A 14,569-nucleotide genomic window follows, 5' to 3' on the forward strand; every position below is an offset into this window, starting at 1 on the left:
TTTGCTGAGGCTGAACTCCAACCCGTGACCCTCCTGCCTTAGTCTTCCAAGTAAAAGGATTTGTTTTCTAAAGCAGGCGATGTCATATCAATTGCTGTCCCATACCAGTCTTCCATTTGCCAGTGTTGATGAAAAGAATCATTTCAATGTCTCCCAAGTGGATCACGCTAACCTTAACCCAGTTGCTCTTGGGAGATATAAATTTCACATATAACATTATATAATGTTCTCATATAAGCATATAAGAAGTTTATATCTCCCAGGAGGAACTGGGTTGAGATCATTATAAGTAATATCTACGTGTGCCCCAACGTCTGATTATCCCCATCTAAAACACACGCACTAACTGAATGATATCCGCAAAGTAGTTAATTTTCTGAAAAATATTCAAAGGCATAAACCAAACGCTGCAATACAAAATTACATTCGACTTAACTTTTGCCAATTTCCCTGGCTGTGTAAGTAGGATTATATTTTCACAGAACTTGTAAAAAGCTTCCTGACTCAAGTGCTATTTAATCGTCTTCCATCAACTGCGGCCCTGAGCAACCTATCTGCAATTAGCTACTTGTGGCTTCTACTCAAATCTGACCCATAAGTTATCGCATAACATTAGTTTTGCACAGCACATCATACTCTACGGAGTGACAGCGCGAGGGTCTCAAGACTTCTCTTTATTATTATCCCCCTGCCCCTCCCCCAGACCAAGATGTTCTTAAAGTGACCACTGGCTAATCCTGTGACCCCTTTCTTTGGGCTCCTTGAGTTCGACTAGAGAACACCTTTTACACCAAAATGGGTACACCCTCGCATCACGCAGGCAGAGATGGTTCCGCCGGGATGCACCCCCAACCCCCAAGTCGCCGCAGCAGCTTAGCAGTTAGCACGAACTCAGTGCCCCGTACCGGGGCTGAGTTGGGGGGTTCCAAGCCCGGGTCCCGGGACTCGGGGGTGGGGGGGGGAAGGGGTAGCAGCGGGAGGAAGAGGGAGGGCTGGTTTTGCTGGCGATGTGCAAAGGAGGCGCTAGCCTGTTTCGCGGTTTTTTTTTTTTAAGCCCCTTTGGCTTGCCCTGACCTGACCGGGAGGGAGTCGACTGCTCTCAGGAATGTTCCTGGGAAGGTGGGAGCCTGCCCCCCAGGGGAGGCCTGAGGGTGCTGCGGGGCCCAGGGGGGCGGGGAGATGCGGGGCCGCGGGGGGCCGGGGGCGGGGCGGCCACCGCGCCCGGGCTGTCAAGCGCGGGGGGCGGGCGGGAGGAAGGGGTGGAGGTGCGAGGGGAGGAGGGCTGGCACCGGAGCGCCGCGGTGTCGGGCAATAAAAATGCATCCCACGGAACTGCCCATGGAGAAGCACGGGACGGCGGGGCGCGCGGAGGAGGACGGCCCGCAGGCGGCGAAGTGAACGGTCTCGCCCAGGCCAGCGCGGCTGCGGGCCGAGGAGCCCGGGCCGGCCGGCGATGGTCCCCCGGCTCCCGCCGCCCCCGAGGTGCCCGGGCCGCGGCCAGCCCGCCCGCGCCAGCTGAGCAGGAGACCGCCCGGGCCTCGGGGCTCGGCGCGCCCCCGGCCATGGGGAGCTGCGCGCGGCTGCTGCTGCTCTGGGGCTGCTCCGCCCTGGCCGCAGGTGGGTGGTGACGCCCGGGCCCCCACCCCGGCCCTCGCCCCTCCGGGACCCCGGCTCGGGACCTGGGGGGTGCAGGGGAGCCCGGGGCGGGGAGCTCGGAGCTCCCGACGGGGAAATGAGTGGCCATGTTCCGTCTCTTTTTTCCCCCTTGAGCTCCGCAGTTTCAAATACCATTGATAGATACCTCTCTATTTTTTGCAGCTGAGATACAGTCGCCCTTGGATAACCCCATATCGTGGGTGCGCTCAGCCGGAGATAGCGCGATCAAGGCTTCTTTCTCGGCTTGGCTTGCAAAAAAATAAAAAAATAAAACTGCCTTTCCACTTGGTAGGGGAACAAAGGACCCAGCTCGCCATCCCCAGGCACTCTTTGGCCTGAGGAGTGATGGAAGGCGGTGGCCCAGCGACCCTGGGTTCGCGGGGGCGGGGGACGGTCTGGCTTTGAGAAAGTAGCATCGAGGTCCCGGACCTCACGCCGGGCACCAGGGAGGCAGGTAGGGACACCTGGGTCGAGGATGAGCTCCCTCTCCGCTGGGCCATGGCCGGGCGTTGAGGGACTCCGGGCTGGGGCCATAGGTGACCGCCCTGGGTTTGCACGGAGCTGGCCGGCTGCACCTGGGGAACTGGTACCCTGGCCGAGGCTCTGCGGGAGGTCGGAGGCGGGTCTCTCCGGGTGTCGGTAACTGGACGACCGGCGGAGCGGTGGTCAGATGCCCTCTCCTTCCCAGTGCGGTCCTGGCTTCCGTGGCAGCCCTAAGCCACCGGTTCCCAGCTCGCTGTTTCTAAATTCGGGAGCCCCCTCGACTCCTCTTGCGGGTCTGTGGAGGGAGGCGGCGGGGGTTGGGGTACCGAGGGGCGGGCCAGTGTGGGACTCTGCACCAGGCAGTCTCGCTGGAGGACCTTGCTTGCTCCAGAAAGGGGAGTGTGGGTTAGAGGATCCGACTGGTGGATGGAGAGCATCTCTTGGGTTCGGTTTCTTCTACCCCCCCCCAAGGCGCTGAGACCCAGTATAATCCAGGCTCTAAGTCTGCGTCCCATAGTAGTCATAATTAGTCATGAGTGGGCAGCCTTATTTAGGGATTGCCAAGTTGCTCACTGACTGTCATTATCACCATCCGGTCTTTTCTGGACTTATATTAGTGTAGGGGTATTTTTAAATTATTCTACGTTTATCCGAAGGAGCAGTTAAAGGTCTCAGGTTTTACTTTAATCCGTCTTACTTATTTATGTGCACTTATATAATGCTCCACCAACTAAAAAGTGAACTGTGATAAACTTTTCCCCTGTGGGGACCATGTTGTGGCCAAACACGCAGGCCATCAAGAGGTTGTAAATAAATATCACAAGGCAAGTGTTTCAAGTCAAAAATACTTACACAGGCAGTATGGTTCCCCCCGAGATGCTTCACAGGTGAGTCATAGCACACTTGGTGTTTGTGCGATTCTGGCCACAAGCAACTGTTGCCCCAGCTAATCAGAACAATGGCAAACGGAGTCCCGGCATAGTGCACACTTCAACTTGCCATTAAAAAAATAATAATGCCTAAGGAAACCCTTTATTTTGATGGCAAGACTGCATGGGACTGGTGATTGCCAGTCGGCCCGTGAATGGCTCCGTTTCAGCCAAAGCTGTCATTTGGCTCCTTCCAACACCATGGTGATAGCAGTTCAGAGGTGTTCCCTTTTAAGCAGAAACATTCAATTAGCCAGAATTTGGGGTTTGGTTTCCTTTTCCTTTCTGTTTTAGCTTTTAAAATAGGTGACTTTGCTTAAACATATTCATAATTAAAATGACAAACTCAAATTAAAGGATTGTGATACGTAGTCAGCATGTTAATGAGTGGATAATGTTTATCATTTTAAGCAATTTTGAGACATTAGCATCTGTTGGAGCTTGGGGAGGAAGAGTGTGTTTCTTTAAGAAGGTGTTTTGGTTTACAGACAATGGATCAAGGTGCTATTAGTGGCTGCCAGACTGTAAACATTCTCCTGTTAAGCAAACAGGTAACTGCTATGTAACCTGTCATAGATGGAAACTCTCAAGAGGCCCAGAGCATGTAATATAAGCTTTCCTGTCATTTGGCAGTTCACAGAGTTTTTTTCATAGGCATATTTACTTAATATTAAAAATGGGTATTGCACACTTGAAAGCCCGTGTTTCTCAGCTTTGTCTCCTTCAATGAGGTCCTATTGAATCCTTATTCAATATCTCACATTGCTTTTCTTAGAGAATTCATCTCTTCGTTGGCTTAAACACATGCAGTTTCTCCCAAATGCATTCTCATAATAAACATGTTAAAGAATGCTAAAGACTCAAGTTGTATTGCAAGACTGGATTAGCTGATCTTAAAAGCATTATTTGGGGGTATAATGTAAGTCCTGACTTCCAAAACAATTCTATTTCAAAGCTAGAGAACATGCATAAAGCAAAGCACTTGAAAATATTAGGCCAACATTCTTCATGCCATTGGCATTTTCCCTCCCCTACTCTTTCCCTGAAGTGATCTGATGTGAACTTTACACCTGACCATAAAGACCAAATGTGCACACTGGTATACGCGAGTGTACTATGAACACCGAACCGTGTTCAGGATCAGATTCAGTAGAATTTCTCCTTTATGGAAAGTCTCGAGCTCTGTGGGGAACACCTTGACTGCGGTGGATGGAGCAGGTAGCCTGAAGAGCTTTCTCCATGGGTGGGTCCTGAATGACGCGTGCGTTTCCCTCCTTAGGACTCAGTGGAGTGGCTGCAGCCAGTTCCCGCTGCGAAAAGGCCTGCAACCCTCGGATGGGAAACTTGGCTTTAGGGAGAAAACTCTGGGCAGACACTACCTGCGGTCAGAACGCCACGGAACTGTATTGCTCCTACCGTGAGAATGCAGATCTCACCTGCCAGCAGCCCAAGTGCAGCAAGTGCAACGCTGCCCACCCTCACCTGGCTCACCTGCCCTCCGCCATGGCAGACTCCTCCTTCAGGTTCCCCCGCACCTGGTGGCAGTCTGCAGAGGATGTGCACCGGGAAAAGATCCAGCTAGACCTGGAGGCTGAGTTCTACTTCACTCACCTCATTATGGTGTTCAAGTCCCCCAGGCCGGCTGCCATGGTGCTGGACCGGTCCCAGGACTTTGGAAAGACATGGAAGCCTTATAAGTACTTTGCAAATAACTGCTCGGCTACATTTGGCCTGGAAGATGATGTGGTCAAGAAAGGAGCTCTGTGCACCTCGAGATACTCCAATCCTTTCCCGTGCACGGGAGGAGAGGTAAGGGCACCTGTTTAACTCTATACCGTAAGTAAAGTAAGGTAGAAAAATGTTACCAGTCCGCATTTTTTTTAAAAGAATGAATCTATACTTGTAGCAACATGAGTGAAATTAGAATTTTTCATGAGCTGTGTTTGTCATAAATTATTTCTCCCCCTTGGACACGGTTGCGTAGTCATTTCCAAGCAGATCTCCCACTAACGGGGTTTAAGTCAGAATTCTAAGTTTCTATTTTTTTTTTAATTTTAAAAAAGAATAAGCACCTATCATCATTCTACTTTGGAGGTTTAAAAGGCTACTGGTTCTTCAGTTAACCGAACTACTTGGGTTACTGAAGGGAAGGAGTTACTGAGACAGCCTCTTCCTGGAGTCCATACTGGTATCTTCCTGATCCTGTTAACATAAATAGGAAGTAAATAAAAACAAAGCCAATGGAGGAAAAAAAATCTGTTTGTCAAAAGGATACTTCTGTGTGACAGTGGAGTTTTAGCACCGAGATTCCAAGAGCATATAGCACATAGGGAGGCAGTTTTTATTATAACATGAGGTTTCTTTGGGGTTCACAGACACGTCCGGTCCCAGCTTGAGGACTTGGGTCTATCTTGAACCAGATCATGTACACACTGCAAAACACACTCCTTAGCTCCGGGCCCAATTTCTGTATGGAATGTTTGCTATCTAATATTTTTCTTCCACTAAGCAGGCAACTAGAAAGTTTCTTCCCAGATATATGAGAATATTCAGAGACCATTGGATGAAAACAGGTTCAAGAAAGAGTATTATCTTAGCCGGGCGTGGTGGCGCACGCCTGTAATCCCCACGCTTGGGAGGCTGAGACAGGAGGATCGCACAGGTTCGAAGCCAGCCTCAGCTGGTTTAAGAGACCCTGTTTCCAAATAAAATATAAAATAGGTCTGGGAGTGTAGCCCGGAGGTAGAAGGCCCCTGGGTTCCATTCCCAGTACCACCAAAAAAAAAAAAAAAAGAGTATTATCTTTTTAATTCTGGTACGTGTCATACATATGCAGACAAAATAAGCGGTTTCAACTAGGGATAATATCACATCCCCCTACCCCCTTGGGAAAGTGGGACATTTGACAGTCTCTAGAGACATTGTTGTGGGGAGGGCACCACTGGAATTTAGCGGATGGGAGCCATGGATGCTGCTTAACCTTTGACAACCGACAAGACAGTACTCCCCACTTGACCCATCTAACCCAAAATGTCAGTAGTACTAAGGTTGAGAAAGTGGGCCAGGTGTATCCTGCACCTGAGCCATCCATTACAATGGCTACAGACCCTAACACACTCTCCCAGTTATTTACATAGCTTTGCAAAATTCCCAGTTGGCTACATCGAACAAGCTTTTATTGAATCCCTGCTGTATGTCAAGCACTGTACTCAGAGCTTGAGGTGGGTGGGAAGCAGGGGGTTGATCACAGGTTTCGCTTAAGAACTTCTCCCCCTCCCCCACTGACACAGGGATTTTTACTGTATTGTGAGCTACTTGATCTTCTGAAAGCATCCCTAAGAACAGGGCTGTTGGCCCTGGAACCTAGCAGGACGCAGCACAGGCAACTGGCCAGCCGTTTACCTTTCTCCTCCATGGTCCCTAGGTCCCACTTATATTGTAACTTTATCTGCACCCTGTTATGATGGATTTTTAAAAAGGTATCAGGACAGGAAAGAGATAAGGTAGACTTGTGGTTTTCTAAGGTGGAGAACACTCTGTGTTGAAAACAGATGAATGACTTGAACTCTCAAATTGCTTTGGAATTGATCCACAGGCTCATATCAGCTCCCCGAATCTCAGTGCTACTGAGCCCTGTACACCTACGAGGTAGCAAAAATAGTTGCAGTAGCCAGATGGCGGGCACACTCCCTTAGCAAATATTACACTGGATTTATTACAGGGCCCTAGCAGTTACTGACTAAAGCAACGCTTATCTAACCTATACTGGAAACAAAATTTGTTGCTGCCTCCTCCTCCTCCTTTTCCTCTTTCTCCTCCTTCTCCTCTTCCGTCCTCTTCTTGTGTGTATTTGGGGAGGAGGGTACTGAGGATTGAACCTAGAGACATTCTACTTTTGAGCTACATCCCCAGTCCTATTTTATTTTCTGATTTTGAAACAGGTTTTCACTAAATTGCCAAGGGCCTCACTAAGTTGCTAAGTATTGAGATCATAGGTGAGTGCCACCACACCTGGCCAAATCTGTCTTCTTTAAAGCCAAGGTACTTATTGTCATCAATGCTTACATCAAATTCCAAGATGACAGAGATTAAATGTATGTTAGTTACTTCAATGTAAGGATGCCATTTTTATCCTGTTGGTAAATGTTTTTACTAGTAGTTGTTCATTCAACCAAGGTATGTTTGAATGGCAAGGAAAAACATCAAATGCAACTTAGTTCCCCCTAGAGCATTATTTGCAACTGTACATTAAGTCATTCTCAAATTTCTTCCCTTTAGGGGACAGGTTTGGGAACCCATCTTTTCTAGAAATTTCTCCCAAGACGAGCACCACAGGAGGCCTCTGCAGAAAGCATTGTAACCATCCTCCTTTGTCGATTCGGAAAATAACTTAGTGCTGAGCTACAAATATGTTTTGCAGTTAGAACTCTATAGAATCAATCTCTAACTCTGAAAATTGAGTGCTTAGAAAAATCAGCCAAATGCCGGGCGTGGTGGCGCACGCTTGTAATCCCCGCGCTTGGGAGGCGGAGACAGGAGGATCGCGCAGGTCCGAAGCCAGCCGCGCTGGCTTAAGAGACCCTGTTTCCAAATTAAAAATATATTTAAAAAAAAAAACCGGTCTGGGAGTGTAGCCTAAAGGTAGAAGGGTTTCCAGGAACCTCAGTACCACCAAAAAAAAAAAAAAAAGAAAAGAAAAATCAGCCAATTACTCTAGTCTCAAATTTTATTATTGAAGTATGAAGTCTCAAATTTCATTTATTTCTTATTTTAAAATATCATCGACCTGTATCTTCCTGCATTCTATATAAGACTTCTTAACTTCTGTAGATATTAGTCTACGACTCAGGCCAACATAAGCATATCCTAGATATTTGTTTCCAGTGTTCATTAAAATATACTGCTTCAGGCTTTGAGGTCCTGTAGCTTCATGTCTGAGGAATCAGATACCTCCATCAACAGAGCTGAGGGCTGTTTCAGACTTCTGAAAGAGGACTTTAAAAACAGGACCCCAAGCCGGGCGTGGTGGCGCACGCCTGTAATCCCCGCGCTTGGGAGGCTGATATATGAGGTTGGAGGGATGAAGGCTAGCCTAAGCAACTTAGGGAAACCCTCAGTAAAAGCAAAAGGCTCAGCCGGGCGTGGTGGCACACGCTTGTTATCCCAGCGCTTGGGAGGCTGAGACAGGAGGATCATGCAGGTTCCAAGCCAGTCTCAGCTACTTAAGTGAGGCTCTCAGCAACTTAGTGAGACCCTGTTTCCTAATAAAATATAAAATAGGTCTGGGAGTATAGCCCGGCGGTAGAAAGCCTCTGGGCTCCACCCCCAGTACCACACACACACACAAAAAAAAAAAAAAACAGGACCCCAAATCCACCCAGAAGGCCAACACTGTCCTCCTCCTCCTCTTTTTCTTCCCCTTCTCCTTCCCCTTCTCCTTCTTTTTCTCCTCCTCTTCTTCTCATTCTTCCCCTTCTCCTTCTCCTCCTTTTCTTCACCTTCCCCTCCTCTTCCTCCTCCTCCTCCTCCTCCTCCTCCTCTTCCTTCTTCTTCTCCAGACCTTGGACATGCTAGGCAAGTGCATGACCATTGAGCCACATTCCAGCCCCAGATATAAACTGAAGTAAAACTATGCTACATAAACTTCCTAAACTGGCCACAGTTTCCAACAATGGGGTATGGCTATATCCTAAAACAACTCCTTCCCAAGAGATGGTTTTCTCTTAAGAATTTTATTTTAAGAAGTAACATCCTCTGAGTTGTGAGTGGTGGTCTAGGATTAAAGCATTCAGTGGCCATATTAGGATGGGAACTATCTTGGTCTATTTTCTTTTGATATAAAAATTTACCTGAGCCAGGTATGGCAATGCATGCTTATAATCTTAAGTACTTGGGAGGCTGAGAAAGGAGGATCGCAGATTCCAGACCAGCCTCAGCAACTTAGCAAGGTTCTCAGCAACTTAATGAGAACCTGTCTCAAACTAAAAAATAAAAGTCTTAGAGTATAACTCAGAGGTAGAATGTCTCTTGCTTCAATCCCCAGTGCCCTCTCCCTGACAAATACTGGGTGATTAATGAGGAGTAGCTGGTTATTTGGCTCATGGTTTTGAAGGCTGGAAGTCCAGGAGCGCGGTGCCCCCGTCTGCTCTGCACCTGGTGAGGGCCTTGTGCTGCTTTATAACTAGGATGCGGGCATCACAGGGGAGACCAGCAAGCTTGCTAGTTCAGGCCTCTCTCTTCTTCTAAAGCCACCAATGCCATCAACCCACTATAATTCTAATTAATCCCAAAGTCCTTGCCTCCAAACACCCTCAACACAGGAATTTGCAGATTAAATTTCCAACACACAAACTTTTGGGGAATACATTCCAACTGTAGCAACTGGGTCTAACAAAATCAAACACTTATAAACACACACACACACACACACACACACACACACACACACACACACACATTCTTATTCACCCTGTATTCCTAAGTGGGAGAAATAGAATATGGCATTCCCAAACTTATTGAGCCACGGAACCCTCTTTTTGCTGAACTCTGGTTTAGTTTCCAGGCTCTGGAGCCCCAAGGAGCACACCGTGGGAAATTCTGGGGAGAAGGTATTACGTGCTCTCGGAGCTGTAGTGCAAGACAGAGACAGGCCTGGAGCTTGGCAGGGTTTTATTTGAAGACTCTGCCAATTGGTGGCTTAGTCTCCTACTTAGATGAAGCAGTAGGTAATAATAACGTTAAAGCTAAAGATGATGGATTAATTAGGCTCTTTCAGGATGCAAAGAAGCACTCTCAGATCACCTCTGGGCACAGAAAACACAGGAAATTGGGGGAGATATACCAAATGATTTTAGGCCCCTCAGAGTGAGGCCTCATGGAAATTTGATTACTGCTATTTTATTTATTTATTTATTTATTTATTTATTTATTTATTTATTTTTGGTGGTACTGGGGTTCCTGGAAGCCCTTCTACCTCCGGGCTATACTCCCAGACCTATTTTTACATTTTTATTTGGAAACAGGGTCTCCTAATTATTGCTATTTTAAAAACAGCATCTAACCGGGTGTGGTGGCGCACACTTGGAATCCCCGCACTTGGGAGGCTGAGACAGGAGGATCACATAGGTTTGAAGCCTATGTGAGACCCTGTTTCCAAATAAAATATAAAATAGGGCTGGGAGTGTAGCCCAGAGGTAGAAGGGTTCCATTCCCAGTAGCAACAACAACAACAACAACAACAACAGCAAAACAGCATCTAGCCAGGCTTGGTGGCACATGCTTGTAATCCTAGTTTTGGGGCGGTTGAAACAGGAAGATCACAGGTTGGAGGCCAGCCTCAGCAACTTAGCAAGGCCCTCGGCACCTTAGTGAGACCCTGTTTCCAAATAAAAAATAAAATAGGGCTGGGGTGTAGCTCAGAGGTAGAATGCCCCAGAGTTCAATCCCCAGTGCCATAAACAAAACAAAACAAAGACATGACACCTGTTCCTGTGACCCTGAAGCAGCTCTGGAGCGATGTAGGCATTGTCTCCTTGGAAGTGAGCATCGCTTGTTCCTGCTCCACAGCTCAGTTTTAAAAGAACTCTACTCAAGCAACCAAACCTCACAAGACTCTTTTTCTCCAGTGCATGATACATACATAGCATCCAAAGGGAGGGCTGTAAAGTCAGAGGTAGCAGTAAGAGAAGTCAAAGGAACACAGGGACTAGCTGGGTCTCCAAGCAATCCTTGAATCGACACGGGTTGTTACAGAGGGTGGAGGGGGTTCCCATCTTATTTACCTGTGTTTTACAGCATCCAGCCCATTTCTTGGTTCACATAAGCAGTCAAGAAATCTGTACCTGAATGAATGCGTGGATGGATATGACAAAGGCTAGGGCAGTAGAATACCTTAAATGACAGAGAAGGAGAAATAAATAATCCTTGGGCAGAGGATGTGAGTTAGAATCCCGGTTAACATGGAGGAGCCGAGTTGGTAGTATTATGAGATAAGTTATGGTCTGGGGGATTCTTAAGTAATGTCGATCATCCATTTATTCAAATGATTTTTTTGTTTGTTTGTTTGTACTGGAGATTGAACGAACCCAGAGGCATTCTACCTCCAAGCTACACCCCCAGCTCTTTTTCTTTTTTATTTGGAAACAAGGTTTGACTGAGTTGTGGAGGACCTCACTAGGTAGCTGAGGTTGGAGTGAACTTGAGATCTGGCTGAGAACTGGCGACGATCCTCCTGTCTCATACGTACTGGGATTACAAACAAAAGCCACCATGCCCAGCTCATTCAAATAATTTTTGAACTGCTTGGTGGATCCCATTACAGGGTCTAGGAATATAGCCATGAATCAACATACAAAAATCCCTGCCCTCATAAAACTTAGATTCAAAGCAGAGAATAGGGAGGGATGGGTAAACGGATAGCAAATAAAATATACCTCCTTATATCAGAGAAGATAAAACAGGAAGGGGAAGGGGGATGCTGGCAAGGGACAGTTTGGTATTTTTAAGGTAGTTTGAAGGATTCATGTTGGATAGAATGGAGAGTGACACAGACTTTGAGCTCCTAGCAATGTGTGTGTGTGTGTGTGTGTGTGTGTGTGTGTGTGTGTGTTTGTGTGTGGTACTGGGGTTCCCGGAAACCCTTCTACCTCCGGGCTACACTCCCAGACCCATTTTATATTTTTATTTTGAAACAGGGTCTCTTAAACCAGCGAGGCTAGCTTTGAACCTGCGCGATCCTCCTGTCTCTGCCTCCCAAACGCGGGGATTATAAGCATGTGCCACCACACCTGGCTCCTGGCAAGTTTTTACAAGAGAACAATAGCTATAATTATGGGTCACATTTTTTTTTTATATTGGGAGATTAAAGCTCAGAGCATTTTACCTCTGAGTTAAACTCCCAAACTTTTTTATTTGGAAACGGGTTCTTGCTAAGTTGATAAGGCTGGCATCAAACCTGTGGTCCTCCTGTATCAACCTTCCAAGTACCAGGATTACAGGCGTGTTCCATCACTGGATCACATTTCTTTTTAACATATAGATATTGGAAAACAAAGTGAGATATTAATATGATGCACATAGATCAAAATCAATTTTGCTGAGCCGAATGTGATGGTGCACGCTTGTAATCCTAGCATCTGAGAGACTGAGACAGGAGGATCACGGTTCGCAGATAGCTCAACTACTTAGTGAGGCCCTTTGCAACTCAATGAGACCCTGTTTCAAAAAATAAAAAAGAATAAAAAATAGGGCTGAGGTTATAGCTCAGAGGTAGAATTCCCCTGGGTTCCATCCCCAGTATCGCACACACACACAAAAAAAAATCAATTTTGTTAATGAATCAGAATCTGTTTTGCTAGTGTTTCTTTTTTTTGCGTTTTTTTTTTTTATTGGTGCACTGTATTCATACATCATAGTGGGATACAAACTTTTGTAGACATACATGCACACATCGCCCAGTCAGCCCCCACCCAATCCCCATCCCTTCCTCTCCCCATCCCTCCCTCCCATGCTTGGCTTAGTGGTTGACATCTAGTATTATAGCAATTTATCCAAAATTAAAAATGATAATCTCACATAACAGTTTCATTTGTCTGATACCAAGCTTTTGATGACTTAAAGATAACATTTCAATATTTCTTTTTACTTTCTTACCAGAGAATATTTTTTTCTATTTTTTTTTAGGTGAAACTATCATATATTTATATATTTATTTTTCAGAAAAAAAAATCTATCCTAATATGGAATATGGACTCTAGATACCCAAAACGATCTTGAAAATGAACAAAGCTAGAAGATATATATTTTCTGATTTCAAACCATATAAAGCTACAATAATTGAAACAGTGTAGTACTATTCTAAAGGCAGATATATAAACCATTGGAGTTAAATAAAAGCCTAGAGCTAAATTCTTCCCTATATTGTCAAGTTATTTTTGACAAGATTTCCACGAACATTTGGTGGTGGAAATAATAATCTTTTAACTAAATATTGTTGAAACATAATAATTACATGGAAAAGAATAAAGTTGGACCCTTACCTAATCCCATATACAAATATTAACTCAAAATAGATAAAAGACCTAAATATAAATCTTAAGACTATAAACTTTTAGGAGAAAATCTGGGTCATAAAACCTCACAACATTGAAATTGGCAGTGATTTCTTGGATATGATTTCAATGGCACAGGCAACAGAAGAGTATACAAACTCCCTAAAAAATAATAAAAAAAAATATTGTATATCCAAAGACAATGTAAACAGAGTTAACAGTTACTAATAGAATGGGATAAAATATTTCCAAATGCTATATCTGAAGGTATATTAATATTCCAACTAGAAATCCTAAAAATTAACAACAATAAAGGCAAACAATACCATTTAGAGATAGGTAAAAGACTAACATAAGTAATGAATCTCCACAGATAACCAATCTTAGTTGACTGTTGGATGGAAACTCTTGTTTCTCTGGTTCCGGTGTGTGTTACCTATTTCTTCTTTGTAGTTAATCTCTTTGAGTATTTTCTCTAGCGCTGGTTTTGAAGACATAAATTCCTTCAGTTTCTGTTTGTCATGGAAGCTTCTTATTTCTCCATCTAATTTGATAGAAAGTTTTGCTGGGTAGGAAATTTTTGGCTGGAAGTTGTTTTCTTTCAGAGTTTGGAATATGTTACTCCAAGCCCTTCTGGCTCTCATGACTTGGTTTGGGAAGTCTGGAGTGATTCTAATTGGTTTGCCTCTGAATGTCACTTGGCCCTTTGTTTTTATTGCCTTTAAGATTCTCTGCTTGGCTTCCACATTGGTCATTTTGACAATTATGTGGCGTGGGGATCCTCTTCTCCGATCCTGTCTAAAGGGAGTTCTATAAGTTTCCTGGATCTGTGTATCAACCTCTTGCTCTATGTTTAGAAAATTTTCTGCTATTACTTCCTCGAAGAGATTGTTGATCCCTTTGGTATCACTTTCTTTTCCCTCCTCTATTCCAATTATTCTTAGGTTAGCTCTCTTAAAATGGGCCCATATTTCTTCAATATCAGATTCCTGCTGTTGGATATTTTTTCCTAGATTAGAAACTATGCGTTCATTTTTGGAATGATCATCTTCTAAGAGCGAGATTCTGTTCTCCATGTGGTCTAATCGGTTGTTTGTGCTTTGAATTGAGGCCTTTACTTCATTAATTGCATCCTTTATCTCTTTTTGGCTCTCTCTGAGTTCTTTTCGAAGCACCTCTATTATTTCTACAGTTATTTTCCTGATTTGATCTTCTAAAAATCTCTGATTTTCTGTTTTATCGGGTTCTGATGCTGTGGGGTTGTGGACATTCATTGCTTCAGTATTATTCCTCTTTCCCATGATTTCGGAAGTTTGTGCCTTCTCTGGGTTCTTCCCTTGGGTCACTATGACTTCGCTTAAGGTGCTCTGGATCTCGAGTCAGTAGTATCTCAGACCCCACTACTCCTTTACTGGGTTGTATCACAGAGTCTCCGACCCAGAGAGTCGATAG

General features: G+C 45.2%; 1 protein-coding gene across 2 annotated transcripts in view; it reads left to right on the plus strand.

The window, feature by feature from the left end:
* Window positions 1-1,562: 1,562 nt before the first annotated feature.
* NTN4 (netrin 4) overlaps window positions 1,563-14,569 on the plus strand; it is a gene marked incomplete at both ends in the record, with an annotated part of 112,911 nt that continues 99,904 nt past the window's right edge. For both annotated transcript variants that reach the window (XM_080706558.1, XM_080706559.1), the window contains 2 exons: window positions 1,563-1,617; window positions 4,348-4,877. In XM_080706558.1, the coding sequence (XP_080562684.1) occupies window positions 1,563-1,617; window positions 4,348-4,877 (585 nt within the window). The remainder of the gene's footprint in view (window positions 1,618-4,347; window positions 4,878-14,569) is intronic.

This window comes from Muscardinus avellanarius, assembly GCF_963383645.1.
Source record: "Muscardinus avellanarius genome assembly, chromosome: 11".
Classification (NCBI taxonomy): Eukaryota; Metazoa; Chordata; class Mammalia; order Rodentia; family Gliridae; genus Muscardinus; species Muscardinus avellanarius.